Source organism: Oryzias latipes, chromosome 2 (genome assembly GCF_002234675.1).
Source record: "Oryzias latipes chromosome 2, ASM223467v1".
NCBI classification, from domain to species: Eukaryota; Metazoa; Chordata; class Actinopteri; order Beloniformes; family Adrianichthyidae; genus Oryzias; species Oryzias latipes.
Genome location: NC_019860.2, coordinates 12,398,454 through 12,415,021, shown reverse-complemented (window position 1 = coordinate 12,415,021; position 16,568 = coordinate 12,398,454). Strand labels below are relative to the sequence as shown.

At 41.5% G+C, this 16,568-nt stretch overlaps 1 protein-coding gene across 7 annotated transcripts in view; it reads left to right on the top strand.

The window, feature by feature from the left end:
* Window positions 1–7,545: 7,545 nt before the first annotated feature.
* The window catches only part of LOC101161710 (PI-PLC X domain-containing protein 1), a 59,699-nt gene continuing 50,676 nt past the window's right edge, over window positions 7,546–16,568 (top strand). For 3 of the 7 annotated variants that reach the window (XM_023964741.1, XM_023964748.1, XM_023964720.1), the window contains exons 1-5: window positions 7,575–7,773; window positions 7,895–8,031; window positions 12,805–12,930; window positions 13,007–13,162; window positions 13,339–13,451. In XM_023964741.1, coding sequence (XP_023820509.1) covers window positions 7,671–7,773; window positions 7,895–8,031; window positions 12,805–12,930; window positions 13,007–13,162; window positions 13,339–13,451 — 635 coding nt within the window. In that variant the 5' untranslated portion in view covers window positions 7,575–7,670. Of the gene's footprint in view, window positions 7,774–7,894; window positions 8,032–12,804; window positions 12,931–13,006; window positions 13,163–13,338; window positions 13,452–16,568 lie in introns of all 7 variants that reach the window. The other 4 variants (XM_023964746.1, XM_023964727.1, XM_023964745.1 and 1 more) reach the window with 4 other exon arrangements.

Genomic DNA, 16,568 nt, shown 5'->3' with positions numbered 1-16,568 from the left:
TGTAATCAAGGCCAAACTTTATTCATTTTAATCATATTTGAAACTCTTTTGTGTTAAACCGGACGGAAAAGGAAAGGGGGGAAGAAGAGAGAGGGATTTAGAGAGTGGGGGATAGGAGGGTGATTATGGGGGGGGGGGGGGGGGGGCAGAGTAAAGCAGCAAGTTTTTGGATGGTTACACTGACTACAGTGAGGTTCAGATGTAATACAAGTTTTAAGGGCGGTGCCTGTCCACACACACACTCAAATGTTATAAACACACCTGTTGGCTCACAAACTGTTCACATGTCAACATGTACACAATACAAATAATGTTAAAACACCCATTCTTATGCCTTCAAACCAACTAGTGTGAAATATTTCATTCAATCACGCAAACTATTTATGTAGAGGCGAGCTAACACCTGTGCTTAAGTGAGTCTTTTTGTTCTTCTAAAATGGATGATGGAATGTGAAAGGAAAGAGGGAGAGTGCCCAGCCATCCCCACACCAAGACCCCCGCCGCAGTGGTAGCGGCAGCCAGAACCCCTCCCAATGCCCGCACGGCAGCAGGCAAAGAACAACCGCCCCATCCATCACCCAGGCCAGGGCCAGCCGGACTGCCACGAGGCCCGCAGAGACAGAGAGCAGGGAGGCATGGGGGGACAGAGAGCGCAGCCCCGGCCCAACGAGGAGAGCGCCCCCGGGAGGGCCAAACACAAGGCCCCGCCCGAGAGGAGCGGCCACAACCCCAGACGAGCACCTCATCACCACCCAGGAGTTCTGGGCATCCCCAGGTACGAGCCAGGACCCCCCAAGGGAGACCCGCTCCATGCTCCAGGAAGCCACCCACCCGGCCCACGGTTAGTCCAGGAAGGAGCAAGGCAGGGGCCAGCCGCCCCGCCCAGGAGGAGGGCACCCAGGAGAGAAGGGGGTCCACAAGAGGTGTTGTAAACATGGAAATTTGGCGAGGCCCGGCACCCAGGGGCCAGGACCAGAACCCACACCACAGGGACACGGACACCCCCAGCTCAGGTGTGATGTGATCCCCAGCTTCTGGCCTTGCCAGAAAGCTCAGGGATCCCTCTACCCGTGTGGAGAGAGCACTGCCGGGCCCAGGAAACCAGCACCCCGAGGACACGGCCGCCGTTGCCAAGGGCCCAGCACCCCCTTCCCTATGGATGGGGTAGGGGACAGATGGTCGAGGTCCCACCTTCCTTGCGAAATACGTGTGTGTTTGTGAGGGTGTGTGTGTGCATGTATATCTGTTGGAGTGTACATTTGGAGGAGTAATGGCTGTGTGTACTAAGGGGGTGCAATTAAAATTGGTGGGTGGGGCACTGAGGTGACATCTCCTGATTACTCACAGTGTGGTCCCATCACTCTCCCCATCAAGGGGCCTTAAATGTCTAAGGTGCAGTTATAATTGTTGGGTAGGGCGCTAAAAGGACATCTGTTGCTTGCTGGCAGTGATGTCCCAGCACCCCCCTTACCAAGGGCCCTATATGTCTAAGGTGCAAATAAAACAGAGAGACGGGGGGTCCATTCCATACGGCAACCATGGGGGGGGGGACATCTGCCAAGTAGCTCGGGCCCCCCCCCCAAGGTGCATCGCAGGCTAAACCACCCACCCCCTCAACCTAATATAACATTATATGAGGACGGGGGTAAGTTGGGGACAGCTGGTAGACTGTCCCCAGGTGGTCAAACAGCCGTCCCCCAGCATAGGGCCCAGGTCCCCTCAGCCCAGGGGTCCCATCCCCCGAAGCTCAGACCTCCCAGGCCCCACACCACCCACCCCACACAGAGAGAGAGGAGCCAGAGAGCGCCGCCCCCCCCCCACAGCCAGTCCAGGCCCCCGCCCCCAGGCGCCGCCCCTGGGAGAGCTCTGGTCAGGCCTCGACGGGGCCGAGAAAGCCAACCAGCCGGGGCGACCACTGATTGCCTTAACATAAAATAATAAAGGTTTCAGATAAGGCAAAATTAAAATCCGAATTTATTGAAAGTATTTTTTGATTATTTCCATAGAGAACCTTACATTATGAGAAAGCCTAAAAATGTCATTAGGTCATTTGAGTAATTTAGTGAAACATTTAGAGGTCTTTAAAGGGCCTGTATGATGCTTTGCTTAAGGCTTTCAGAGTAAACTACAGCTTATTTTCCTACCCGGAATTAAGACATCTCAATCTCTGAGGCACCGGCTTTTGCTCCGTGTGGGTTCCGCCCATTTCATAACGTCAACTTACAACTGGCCTTGGCAGTGTGTCTGCATTTTTCCCACGAAAACAAACAACATCTTAACTTTGGCAAAGATGAAAGTGCAAATTATGCAAATAAAAAGAAAGCGTTTTTTTGAATCACCACAAACTGTGGAGAAAGTGGACCAAACAGGACCAAAAATCAGAATTATTTACCAGCATAAAACATTTGAAAATTAATTACACAACTGACAAGTTAATTGTTGCAGGTGATTTCAATGTAGTACCAGATGAAAACCAGGACTGAAAGCCAACTCAATGTAACTCTTCTGGCTCCAACAAAGTAATTTCTGAATTCTCTGGCTCTCCCGGTTGTTTTGATATTCGGCGTTAAAAAAAAAATTATAAAAACTTGGAATGACTCTGAATGCTCTCAACGCTCAAGAATAAACTATTGGTTAGTAACAAGCAATCTAATCTCTTCATTGTAATGTTTCCCACTCTTATTTCGCTGACTTTTGTGCTTTTTGTTGACCCTTTCCACTGAAAAAATAATACCTAGAATAGGAACATCCCATTGGAAATTCAATTATTTCCTTTTAAATAACAAAAACTTTTGTAAAAAAATAAAACACTTTTTCTTGAAATAAAAGCAATGGAATACTTGCTTCCTACTAGCAGATTGGAGTGCTTAAAATATAATGTTTGAAAAACTGATATTTATGAAAGTTATTGGCTAACAAAAAAAAAGACAAGAGCAGGCTGAGAGATTTTCATAAAACACTTTATGTGATTTAGCTCACATGAGTGAGGAACATGTCATAGAAATACACCATTTGCAATCCAAATTAGATTAATTCTCCACAGAAAAAGCAAAAGATTTGTTTTTGTTTTGAGGCAAAATGAGTTGAAGATGGAGAAAAGAATTCAATATTTTTTAAACTTTGAAAATAGTATGTAAAGGAAAATATCTATTAACAAGTTACAAATTGAAAACTCTATAGTAGAAGACCAAAACATTATCACCAACATTTAAAAAAATCTTTTTCCTACCCTCCAATCAAGTCATGACACCCTGTCATTTTCTTAAGCTATTGAGGACAAAAGCTTTAAAATTGACAAAAGAAATTTCATAGATCTCACTAGCTGCGGTTATATGGACAAAAGTAAGAGGAATAAATTGCTGATTGGAATGAAAATGTGTCATGTAAACACACCGTTCGGAATAATCTGCCCCGATCAGACCCTATCGGATCAAAATGTCCTTCTGATCGAGATAGGTGGATTAGGCCGATTGTTGATTCAATCGTGGTGCATGTGAAGTATTTATTACAATTGTGGTTCATTAATGCACTGGCTTTTACACCATAGACGGTGTGGTGCTCCAGAGAAGGCTTTGGAGCCTGTTTTATTTGGAATAACCAAGAGGATCAATATATAAAACAAAAATCTCCCCAATGGTATGAAAACAATATAATCTTGATTAGACAACTTTTTAGTTCTCTTGGATATTTGTAAACTGAAGGAATTTATTTTTTGTGGTTCTTATTTCTCCTAGGCTTTTATCTTATCTTTATTTCATTGAAGGTTTTCTTTCAGGTTTACTGTGTGTGTGTTCCAGCCATTTCAATTAAAAGGGACTTCCTGATAATTGCATATGTAAAGAGGTTGTGATGCTGGAGCTGCAAACTCAACCCCCTGCAGGAGAAAACGGTCTTTGATCTTCTGAGGCCATTTGGTTGTAGGTCTGACTTGGATCATAAATCAATCATCTCTGAGACTGATTTCCATCCCTGGGAATCGCCACAGGCATCTGCTCCCGTGTGGGGAACAAAGGTGTATTGTCTACTGTATGTTAAGAAGATCCGGCCACATGGGGGGGCCACCTAGGGAGCCATTTGGTTGCGGGACCATGTCAGTCTGGGAGGTGACTTCAGACGCGGGAAACAGATGCTGACTCCTAATATGGACTGACAGAAGTAGGCAGGCTCCCTGCCAGCCAATCCGAGCTTCCAGAGGAAGAGTCTGGACGCCATGCTGTGTTACGAAGGAGGAGGCTGAAACCGAGATGTTAAAACAGCTGGACGGAGGAACTTTCGCTGTTCCCAACAGGCTGACACGTTAAGACGTTTGTAATTTGGCGCTGTGCAAGCTCTGAAACTTTGGGAAACCGGATATCTGTTATATTTTGTTTTACTCTGTTTTTAGAAATATTGTTAGGGAAATAAATGTGTTAATCTTTAATCCGGCCGAGTTCCGTGGTTTCTCCTTCTCGACTTTTTTGAACATGCAACAAGGAAAGTAATCTCAAAGCGAAAGATTATACTTTCCTACATAACGTATTAAGAATTTCAATTAAGATACAAATAAGAAATATTTTACACAGTTAAACCCTGCCTACCTGCAAGTAGTTTTTATTGACTCAAAATTCATGGATATAAATTGGAAAAAAAATCTGGTTCATTGCAAACAAATACTGTCAAAATAAAATGAAAGTAAGTTGCATGTAAAATACTACACCATATATATACTGTTAAAACATTTTTTACAGATGTATTCTGGATATAGAACAGTCATGAGGAAATAATTTGTCATTTATTTGTGGGCTTACAGTACAACCAGCATTCTGTGGTTCGGTTTCGGTACAGTGGAGTTTCATATGTAAAATAAGGAGCTCGGAGGCACCTTTTTGGTGAAGAGGACCGCAACTTTTCCTTCTCATTCACATACCCATTAGTCCATTTGTCACCGTACGTCATTAACCAGTCATCCGCAAAACACCAATGGGGAAGTAAACAGTGTTTTTAAATTCATTTATTGTAGTTTTTTAGCATGTTACATACGCCCCCTCCTCCACTCCCCCTCCTTACATACGTCACATTTCAACATTAAAGAACAAAGATGAAAATAGTCTGTTATATTAGCATTTAGAAGGATAAAATTGCCGAAAAGTGTGCCTCCTCACGGAAGCATACTGAGCCCTCCAGGTGATGTTAGCACTTATTAACCTAATCCTATCCCTTCTTCTGGGTCAGTTCGGCCAAGTATAAAGCACTGACCGGATGGATTTAACAAAAAAAAAACAACTATAATCGAACATGCACTTAGTAATAATCATAAAAATAATAAAAACCTGTTTAGAAGATCATTTCGCCCTATGTCGGAGCTCTGTTGTTTACAAGGGACCTCCAAGTGTGACGTCATCATTGGTCGCAGGCTGTGTTCGGTGGTCTGTGACTAATGATGACGTCACACCATAGAGGAAGAACTTGGAGGTCCAGTTTTCACAACAGTTTTCTCAGGACTGTTCCTTCATTTCGAAAGCCGCTCCACTGCTTGGAGATACAAATCCCCCGAAAGACACAGTTCTCCTGAGTCCGACAGCGAGACAGGCTGTGGTCCGAAGCTTCCTCCGTTGCACACCGTAACAAAGCACCTCCCCTGCCTGCAAACATAAAGCTACGACTGAGTCCACCTGCTCTGCTCAGAGACATGCACATGCAACGTGTGTGCCTGCATGATTCGCAACACAACAAGCACAATTGATCAATCCGTGCGCACGGTTTTATTAGATTTTTTATTTTTTTAAACTCTGGACCCTGGAGGGCTCCGTAGGAGTGTCACACAGACTTAGACATCTTGTCCTTCGTGGAGGAAAAAGGACTGAAGTGGACAGCTTCATCAACAGGCTGCAGAGATCCTGTAAGCCACCCAAAATAGAAAATTAATAAATCGTAAATCAAATGAGCTTCCAAACATTTGGAATATTCTCAATAAACATTCAGCTTACATGTTCAAGTAAGTCTACACTGTATGCTCACTTAAACTTTAATGTCGTAAATTAAATCTCGTAGTTTTAGTTTATATATTTATTTAGGTGGCCCTCGATCTCCATCGTAGCGTTCTATCAATGAGTTATATCACTAGAGGAGACATCACGTGATTCCTCATGGGAGGAGAGCACCGTCATCTTGGTGAGGTCAAGTTACTGCTGCAGTGCATGCATGTGAACTCATTTTTTGCAAAATGCCAGTTCATTGTGCAAGTTTCAACTGCCAAAATCTGAGTCCACAAAGGAGAAAGGCAGAACATTACACAGGTAAGGACTATAATTTTTTCTTTTACTGCTGGAGGGGCTTTATTAATAGAACACATGTTGACATGCATGATGCTGGAGGGCTATTATCAACATGCTGCATGATGTACGTACAATTTGCTGTCGACATAAATGTAAACTTTATTTAGTTAAACCTATAAACAGTATACTAGGACTAGGCTAATGTAGTTATATAGATTTAGACATTTCTGACTCAGTGACTGAACTTTTCTTGCAGGTTTCCAATGGATTCAGATTGAAGGAAAAAGTAGGCCTTGGCAATAAAAAGAGCTAACCCAGATGATCACTGTGGTTACCAACTAGCAATACAGTCTGGCTATGTTCAAAAGATTTTGGGGAAACAGATTTTAATAAGACTGGCCAGACTGTTCGCTTGAAACCCGACACCATACCATCTATGTTACACAAACTGATCACTCACATGAATCAATTGTTTTTCTTTGCTTTTTGTTTCTTTTTAAAGGGGCAAATCTGTTTTGACTTTTGGACTTATTGATGACTTATTATTATCATTTATTATTATTGACCTATCATTGATTTATTGTTATCATTTAATATTATTTTTGACTTACTATTGATTTATTATTATTATTATTGATAAATCATTATTATTGTTATTAACTTATTTATATATTGTATCTTATTATTATTATTGACTTATTATTGATTTATTGTTATCATTTAATACTATTATTGACTTACTGTTGATTTATTATTATTGATTCATCGTTATTATTATTATTGACTTATTGTTTATATATTGTTATTATTTATTATTACTATTGACGTATTGTTGGGCTTTTCTAAATAATTTAAATTACATGTCAAAGAGGTCTAAAACTTTGAAATGTTTAAAAATTAATTTCCAATTTTTTTTGTAATTTTTATTTATTTATAAGGAGTCCTGCAACAATGCATTTTTCATTAAAGTTTGAGCTCATAAGGCTGACTGTTTCTCTTATTTAACAGTAACAAATGATATATATATATATAAAATATATACACATATTACATATTTATTTATATGTATAAGTATATAGAAATATGAATATATATATAAATTATATATAAGCTACTTAGATGCCACCAAAGGCTATAGAAATCATAGCCATGTGGGCGTCGTCGACCTCACCAAGATGGCGTTGCGCTCCGCCACCGTTGGCCAGGCTTCTAAAGCGAGCGTGTCTCCTCTAGTTATATAACTCATTGCGTTCTATCTGGACGTGTTTGTTTTATTTTGAAATTAAGGAAGCGGAAAAGCCTGTGTAACATCCGGTAAAGTTTGTACACAAACCCGGTCGCAATTTAAATCAGAAAGGAGAAGGACATTCTGTGTTATTTAAAAAATTTTTTTATTACTACAGGAGTTTCACGTGAATGGGGGACAAATTGTTTCCGGTGCTCGAAGGAAACCCCGACTGGATGTCGCGGCTCCCGGAAGAGCTGCATGATGTCCCTCTATGGAACCTGGCTTTGCCAGGTAGGAGTCGTGATTATTTTATCCACGCTTATTCCTTAAAAACACTTGTTACACACATTACGTTTACTATAACTAGCATTTATTTAAAACGTATACTTTAATTTAAATAAACACCCCACAGGAAGCCATGACACCATGTCTTTCTGCTTGGACATTTCCTCCCCGGTGCTCAGATCCGAGTCCTTCCTCCTCAGACTCACCGACCTACTGTTACCCTGCTGTACTCGGCCCTGTATTTACCGCTGGGCCACAACGCAGGTACGAGCAGAACATGGATCTTTGAAGTCAGGTTAAACACAGAATGAATGACGCATCTACACCAGAAAATGTTTTTTTCTTTTTTTTTTGGGGGGGGGGGGGGTAACAGGTGGGGCTCTGAAAACCTCTTGCCACAAGCCAAAATCAAGACTTCTTCTAGCTCTATAAGTATGTCAAGTTATGTAAAAAATATATATTGACCTGAAACCTGATTTCTGCTGAATCCAATAGAGGTAAAAATTTAAACAAAGGAGAAAAATTTAGCTCAAAATTGACTAAATTGGATCAAAATCGTTGTTTATTTACTTTTCTATTACTTCATTTTTGCTATTATTACTTTTCCATACTAATTTTGACTCAAATTATTTTTTTAGGGGTTGAGGAAAAATGCTAGGTAGGAATCTTTAAATAGGTCTTTCTATCAAAATTTGTTTAAAAATTAGGATATCATATTTGAGAAATTTATTAAAGACCGACTACAATACAAATGTTTTTGGTGTTTTTAACATGTTCTTATATTTTTTCATGATGGAAGAGAGAACAGACAGGAAATAGCTCAAGATTAAAACTGTTACTGAGACAGAAAATATGTCTTAAAAATGACACAGACTTTATTTTTTTACTAAAAACCTCAATTATAATTGTAAGACCACTGGGAACACTTGTATAATAACTTAAAATATAATTGAAGTGGGGTTTTAATGGCGTGTATCATGCTTTTCTTGAGTCTTTCAGAGTAAACTACAGTATATCCATATATATGATAATTTAGGTTAGTAAAGAACCATTTTTAAAGGAAATATAAGTTATTTTCCCAGTTCCCTTTTCTACCTGGAAGTACGATGACTCAATATCTGGCTATGTCCAAATTCCCACCCTAACCCCTAACTATTAAAAAACTACATAGTGCGGTACTATTCAGTGCCCTGGATTTCAAAAGCTTTCCAGTCACCATGCTTACTACTTTTTTTATTTCTAAACGGCGAATATGACGTTATCGATTTCACGAAGGGAAAAGCTAATTGATATGAGCGAGGATGACTATTTATGAATGCATTGTCTCTGAAGATGAAGTGTTGATATTTTATTAAAAAAACATTTAAATGTAGCAAAGACAGAGATGGAAATATATTGGCAGATTCCACAAGTGTGACAGAAGAAATGAGATCTTAAGAGAGAAATGGTACATGGTGTTTATAGATCTGCTGGAGACGGGTGCTTACAGCCATTGGCTGATTGGAAGGCCTCCTCTGAGGTCAAAAGGTTCAATTCAGTTTAGTTGAGTTCAGTTCAGAAAAGAATGAGAGAAACCTAGGAAGAAGGGGTGAACCTCTTCCAGTCTGTTTGGTCTTTTTGTTATTTATTTTATCTCAAAGCACCTCATGCAACTAAGTTTGTGCCAAGACCAACATCTTTATTTACTTAATCTTTTTAGTGACTGCCGTGCATTTTTTTTAAACCATTTTGAAGCTGGTACCATTTTTGCTTCATGTTTTATAAATTGATCAGACAATCCAAATTGAGACCAAACTCCAGCTAACTTTAAATCCAGCACAGTTGCCCGACAACAATCTGCTCTTTCTAGCTTTATAAACCCAGCAGACCACCAGAACTTCCGCTGCATTTGGTTATAAGTTTCAGAAGAGATTTGACTCCTCTTGTTTCAGACAAAAGAGGAGTGAAGGTCAGCCTGTGTGCAAGTGGAATGGTGAATTTATGGGGAACAGAGGTGAAGAGGGTGGAGGACTTCAAGTAATTAGGGTCAGCAGTCCAGAGCAATGGGGAGAGAGAGTAGAATGGGGGGGGGAAAGTTGTGGTGTGGTGAAGGACAAAGGAGTTTTAACAAGAAGAAAGGAAAGATTTTCAAGTTTGGTGAGACTAACCATGTTGTTTGTTTATAGAGATGGTGGCTCTAAGAAAGACACTTGAAACTGAGCCAGAGGTAGTTTTAAAAAAAGAGGAGGTTCAATTTGGGAGTGAAAATGATGCAATAATGAAATGGATCAGGAATGAATCCATGAAGGACACAACTGTTATTTTATGTTACATGTGTCTGAAATGAATGCAAGGAAGTCAGATTGAGATGGTTACCAAATATTGGGGAGACAGTGAGGGGCCGTGATTAGGTTGGTAAAAGGAAAGAAGTGTAGAGGAAGACCAAAAAGGTGTTCATGAATGTTGTGCAGGAAGACGTGAGGTTGGTTTAGTGAGCAAAGGAGGATGCAGAGGGTAGGTCTAGATCAGGGGTGCTTCAGGGCCTGTGTCCTAAATGTTTTTTCAATCATCCTCCCATTGAAGCGCTTTATTTGCTAAACATACCTGATCAAGGTAATCAACAGCAGATAAGGCAGGGTTTTTGGAAAACGAGCAGGAGGCCGGCCCTCGAGGCCTGGATTTTTGGCACCCCTTCGCCGTGGTGACCCATAAAGGGAATAGGTCAGGGGTGTCAAACTCATTTTAACCGAGGGCCACATCAGCATAGTGGCTGTCCTCAAAGGGCCAGTGTTTATGGACAGTGTTTAAGTCCTAATGTTTAGTTGCCCAATCTGATGTTTCAAGTCCAAGTCTCCCTAGATATGAATAAATAAACACCAATTTTACTTTTAATAAATTAAAAACTTTTATGCTCTTACGGGAGAGCTGTGACGGTGTCGGATTTTTGATCACCGCGGTTATGAACCACCAGGGGGCGCGGAGTCGCGGTTAACCGCACCCCCCCCCCCCCCCCAATAAAAAAACAAAAAACACAAAATCCCCAGGCGGCCGCATCAGAAATAAATACAATTACAACTTACTATTCTTTATTAACAAATAACAGTAACGACTAACTACTACCTATCTAACTAATGAACTAACTATATAGGTGTTGTAGATTGACTGTGTCATCGCGCTTACAGCGTGTGTAGGAGGAAGGTGCGCACACGAGTGTTGGGGGTGCGTGTTGATTCCTCTGCAGCAGACCACTCTCTAGCTGCATGCGAGGCTTCACCTGTGCTTCACCTGTGTCGCGCACTCAATAACGCACGCGGCTTGTAACGGAAATGAAAACAATGGAAATGAATAATTAGAACGCAGTAAAATTTGTCGTATTTCCTCACGAGACGGAAACCTCTGTTGTAGAATGAGGATGTGTGCTTCTGAAAGCGCACACCTGTGTGAGTAAAGGGAGTCGCGTTCCACGTGCAGCAGAGGCAGTGAGAGCGTGCACCGAGGAGAGACAGTGACAGGCGTGGTGGGAGAGAAGAAGAGAACAGTCTGAAAGAAAGAAGGAAAGTGAACATAGGACTAGCAGAAAAAGTAAAGTATCAACAAAGATGAATGTGTTTAATGTGTTTATTATAGTTCCAATCACGCACCATATGCTGAACTTAAAAAAAAAAAAAAAGTGCGGTGATGAGGTCATCGTCACACCCCTACTCGCGGGCCACATAAAAAGACATGGCGGGCCACATTTCGCCCGCGGGCCTTGAGTTTGACACATGTGGAGTATCTGAATGACAAAAAAGAAATCTCTAAAATATTTAAAATTTTAAATCAGTTACAACTCAAACATTGTAGGCTTTTCTTTAATGTATGCTTTTTAAAGATATGGAACAGTAGAAAAACTAAATCTATAAGATTCTTTTTCTTCTTTCCTTCCGGCTTTTCCCGTCAGAGGTTGCAACAGCGAATCAGCTTCTTCCATCTAACACTGTCTTATGCATCCTCCACTTAAGCGCTGCCCAACCCTGGTCCTCAAGAGCCTCAACCCTGCCTATTTTCCAGCTCTCCTTGGACTGCTTGATGCTGACAACCTAAATCAGGCGTCAGTCAATCAGGATGCGGAATTACTTGAGTCAGCCAACCAGCGGCAAGCTGGTCAGGGAGGACTGGAAAACGGGTTGGAAAACATCTCCAAAGCCTCTAACATGTACTGTCACCCTGATGTACTCATGCCTGATCCTATCCATCCTGGACAGAACCTCAGCACCTTCATTTCTGCTACCTCCAGCTCTGCGTCCCGTTTTTTCCTCAGTGCCACTGTCTCTAGGCCAATCGACAAGGCTGGTCTCACCACTGTTTTGTACACCTTTCCTTTCATATGAGCTGAAAGTCTTTTTTCACACAACACACCTGACACTTTTCTCCAACCATTCTAACCTGCCAACACTTGGTTCTTCACTTCTTTTCCACACTCTACATTACTCTGGACTGTTGACCCTAGATACTTAAAATTCCTCTTCTTTCCAGGGAAAATCTCCACCTCTCTAGCTTCTCCTCTACCTGTTCCCTGTTCTTGCAACAAATCACAATACCGCCTGCAAACACCATAGTCAATTAATTTAATATTAAATACTATGTATTTATTTCTATTCAAAATTTAAAAGTATCCACATTTTAATATCTTTAAATTGTTTTGTTTTGTTAAACAATCCATTCATCTATTTCTTTTTAAACCTTCCTAATCCCCTTAGCCTCACAGGGCTTCTGGAGCCCATCCCAACCTCAATTGGTTAAGGCGGGGTATACCCTGGGCAGGTGCCCAGTCCATCGCAGGGGTACACACTTATACTCACATTCATACCTAGGGACAGTTGGGAATCACTAGTTGACCTATGAAACCTATTTTCTGACTGTGGGGGGAGGCTGGAGTGCCGGTAGAAAGCCCACACATCTACAGGAAGAACATGCAAACTCCACACAGAAGGGTCCCAGCCTGGATTTGAACCTAGGTCTTCTCGCTGTGAGGCGAGTGTGCTTACCTTTACTTTTCTGTTATTTTATTTTTTACAGCAGTCCATCCTTGCTGATCAGGGGGATCTTGGTATTCGGTTTTTCGACCTGCGAATTGCCAAAAATCCAGCAAGCAGCAGCAACCTCTTCTTTGCTCATGGGATCTACACTCTTTTGACGGTTAAGGTTAAAAAAAAGTAATGTACCTAGTTTAAGTAAAAGCTGACAGCGGTTTGGTTAAAAAGATAAGATCTGCTTACAGGAAGCTCTGAAGGAACTGGCGATGTGGTTAGAGGCTCACCCAAAAGAGATTGTAATTATCTCTTGCTCTCATTTCGACACTATGACAAATGAAGATCATGTCCATCTGGTGGAGTTCATCCATATTCTCTTCAACTTGAAGCTCTGTTCCTCAAAGGTATCATTAAACAGCAACGTTAAAGGAGTAATGGAAAATTAAATCACACCTTTTGTCCAATATCCATTTTGCAACCTGTTTTTTTTTTTAATTCCGCCATTTTATGCTTTTGTTTAAAATAATTCATCATGTAAAATCTTGGAATGATTACTTTATTTATTTTTTATTTTTTGCAGAATGTTCCCACACTGCGTTCCTGTTGGTCCAAAGGTTACCAGGTCATAATTTCTTATGATAATGAGGCGATGTTGCTGGAGCACCCAGAGCTGTGGAGGGCCATACCATACTGGTAAATTCAATTTTGATGGCAATTTTCAGGTTATTATCTTTAGAGAAAATGAACTTCAGAAAATAATACACGATTACTGTGTGACGGTGTGGCACCGTCAGCTGGTGGTGGTTTCCACACGGTGTATTTATTTTATGTGTATTTATTTATTTTATGGTTAAAACTGATTCCTATGGTGCCACCTGGAAGATGATGAAGAGCCACGCCCAATGGGAGGGGCTCATCATTTAAAAGGGAGCATCATGGGAAGGAAAATGAATGAGTGACGGAGGTGTCATGTGTTGGTGTGGCCCTGCGTGGAGCAATTGTTGTGCTCGTTGTGTCCTGAATAAAGAAGGAACCCACTCACCTTGGCTCCTCTGCATCCTTTTCCGGCAGGACCCCGCGACATTCTTTATATCTTCCAATAGTTGCCCCGGCGTTTATACCAAAAATTTAGCAGCCGGCCCAGCGTTTATTAAAAACATGCGTTTATTGGAAGTGCTGATTCCTCACCAGAATGTTCTTTGGCGTATGCCACAGTAGGAAATTTAAATTGGACGGTTTCTTGGCCATCGCTACATGATTGCTACACTGTCTTAAAATTCCACACACCTGGCATCTGCACAACTGTGCGCAGGGGTGGGTGGGGTCTCCTAAAGGAGCCTGGCAACTATTGGAGACCGGCGTCCAAAGTAAGAAGCACATGTTAGATCTGGCCTTTATTGCAGATTGGCGTCAATTAGAGACCGGCCATTATTGGAAGATATACGGTATACACAAAGGGAAATAACCTTCGACTTGTAATTGACGATGTTGAGACCCTTATTATTGATTAAAAAAAAACCTGAACAGTAATGATGTTTTTTGAGAAGTTGATAAGTTATTTTTATTTTCTATGACTCATTAAGTTATTTAGATTAAATGAAAAACTAACTGATTTTGTGCCCCCACAAGATACAATATGAAGCAACAATACATTAAACTAAATCACCTTTCTTACCTAGTCTGATATTTATTTGCAAACTATGGTGGAAAATTGGTATTTGGTCACCGATGAACAAGAAAGATTTCTGGCTCTCACAGACCTCTAACTTCTTGTTTAAGAGGATCCTCTGTCCTCTACCCTACCTGTGTTAATGAAAGATGAAATGTGGCTGGTTCTTTAAGCATGACAACAATCCTGAACCCACAGCCTGGGTAACGAAGGAGTGGCTTTGTAAGCAGCATTTCAAGGTCCTGGAGAGGCCTAGCCAGTTTCCAGGGGCCTCATTTATAAAACTTTGCGTAGGATTTGCGTCAGAAATGGCGTACGGATGAAACATAGGACGTGCGTACGCAAAGAAATATTCGGATTTATAAAACCGTGCGCACGCACATCCTACGCATCTTTCCCTTAATAAATCACAACCGATTCTAAATGCAGCGCAGCTTTTTGCGGCTTCATGACACGCCCATATTTGTCCATAAATAGTCCGTGAAACGCCCACAAATGAATATTCATTGATTGCGGAACCATGGCAAACACCGAGAGGAAATCAAAAAAACGTAACTTCACTCAATGTGAAGTAAAAGTTATCGTTGGCGAGGTGGAAAAGAGGAGAAAAGTGTTGTTTGGAGGGCACAGTGTGGACATTACTAATGCCAAAAAGGCACGTGAGCGGCAAACGGTGGCGGACGCCGTAAATGCTGTAGCCTCACAACCATTCGAGGCTCCACCGGAGCGCCAGATGCATTTGCCGGGGGGACCGGAGCGCCAGATGCACCGGGTGACACGCGTGGTTCCTCCGAGTGCTCCTCTGTAACGCCGGGCCCAAAAGCCCGCAGAGGTCCAACAGGACGGCTGGAGGAAGTCAGAACCGGCTCATAAGCCACTCGTCCTCATTTGCCAGCACGTCTTCTTGCTGTCTAAAAATGCGTTCACTCCGAATTCTTCCATTTGCCACATCTTCTAAGAGCGTAAGATCAGCCATTGTGCGTCATTACGCATTGTGATGGGGCATTTTATGAGCTACAGATGGATGTCGGTAATAATCCACGTGGAAATGGGAAATTGATCTGCGCAAATGTAATTTCTTGTTGCTTTCTGAATGGTTGAGACATACGCCATACATTGTTTTATCAAAAATAAAACAAACTAAAGGCATATGCATGAATACCATAATTCCATAGCTTATGAAGAAATGTTTTAATATGAAAACAACTTTCCCCAGTGGATAATTTTAGTACGTCCGTCCGCACGCCCACACCTTTGTCTGCTCCTCCAGACGGACACACTGACGAGAATATCAGTTTTGTACATTATTTTGTTCTGTTAACTTTATTATTTATGAGGATGAATTGCACAACATGCCAATATTGCAGAACATATTTCACTTTTCTTTTTCCAAATAAGTGTTCATTTGAATTTCTGTTGTAATTTTCGTTTGATTGTTTTGTTTGTTTCACTGCTGATCGGTCCAACGGGTGTTCGTGTAGGCTGTTAATTGTAAGTCTTGCTTTGTGAAGTCTTCATGTTATTTCTGAGAGGCAGGATAGACCTTTTTCACACTTCCGCATTTTTTGACCGGAAATACGTCAATGACGTGTAAAACAACTTCCTGTTAGCATAGCGGCACATATGAAGAATGGCAGAGTCGAAGAGTTGCAGTTTCTGTTGTGTTCCAGGCTGTTCGTCTTCCAACCAAAAACAGCCTGGCCTCTCATATCATTATTTTCCTGTGGATCCAAACCTGAAACCCAAATGGATATAGGCGATCTGAAGAGAGGAAGGGCATAGTTTTAATGTAAACACAGGTAGCACCCTCTGCTGCCGGCACTTACTAACTTCGCTCCGGATGTGTGGTGCGGCTGCGTCGTTCGTCGCCTGAAGAGTGGTGTCGTCCCGAGTATTTTCCCTTGGAAAAACTTTACTGCTCCTTTGAGAAGGGAGTCAGTATATGACAGAACCTCAAACGTCAGTCTATGCAGCTATGCTGTGAAGATAGCGACACGGTGGCTAAGCTAAGGCAGTAAAGATGGATCAGGACTACGTGACACACCCACCTGCAGGTAAGGTTGTTCATAATGTGTTTGGTTAACGTTAGTCAACTATGTGTACCGTTATTGGATAAATGCATTTCTACCTGAAAAAATTAA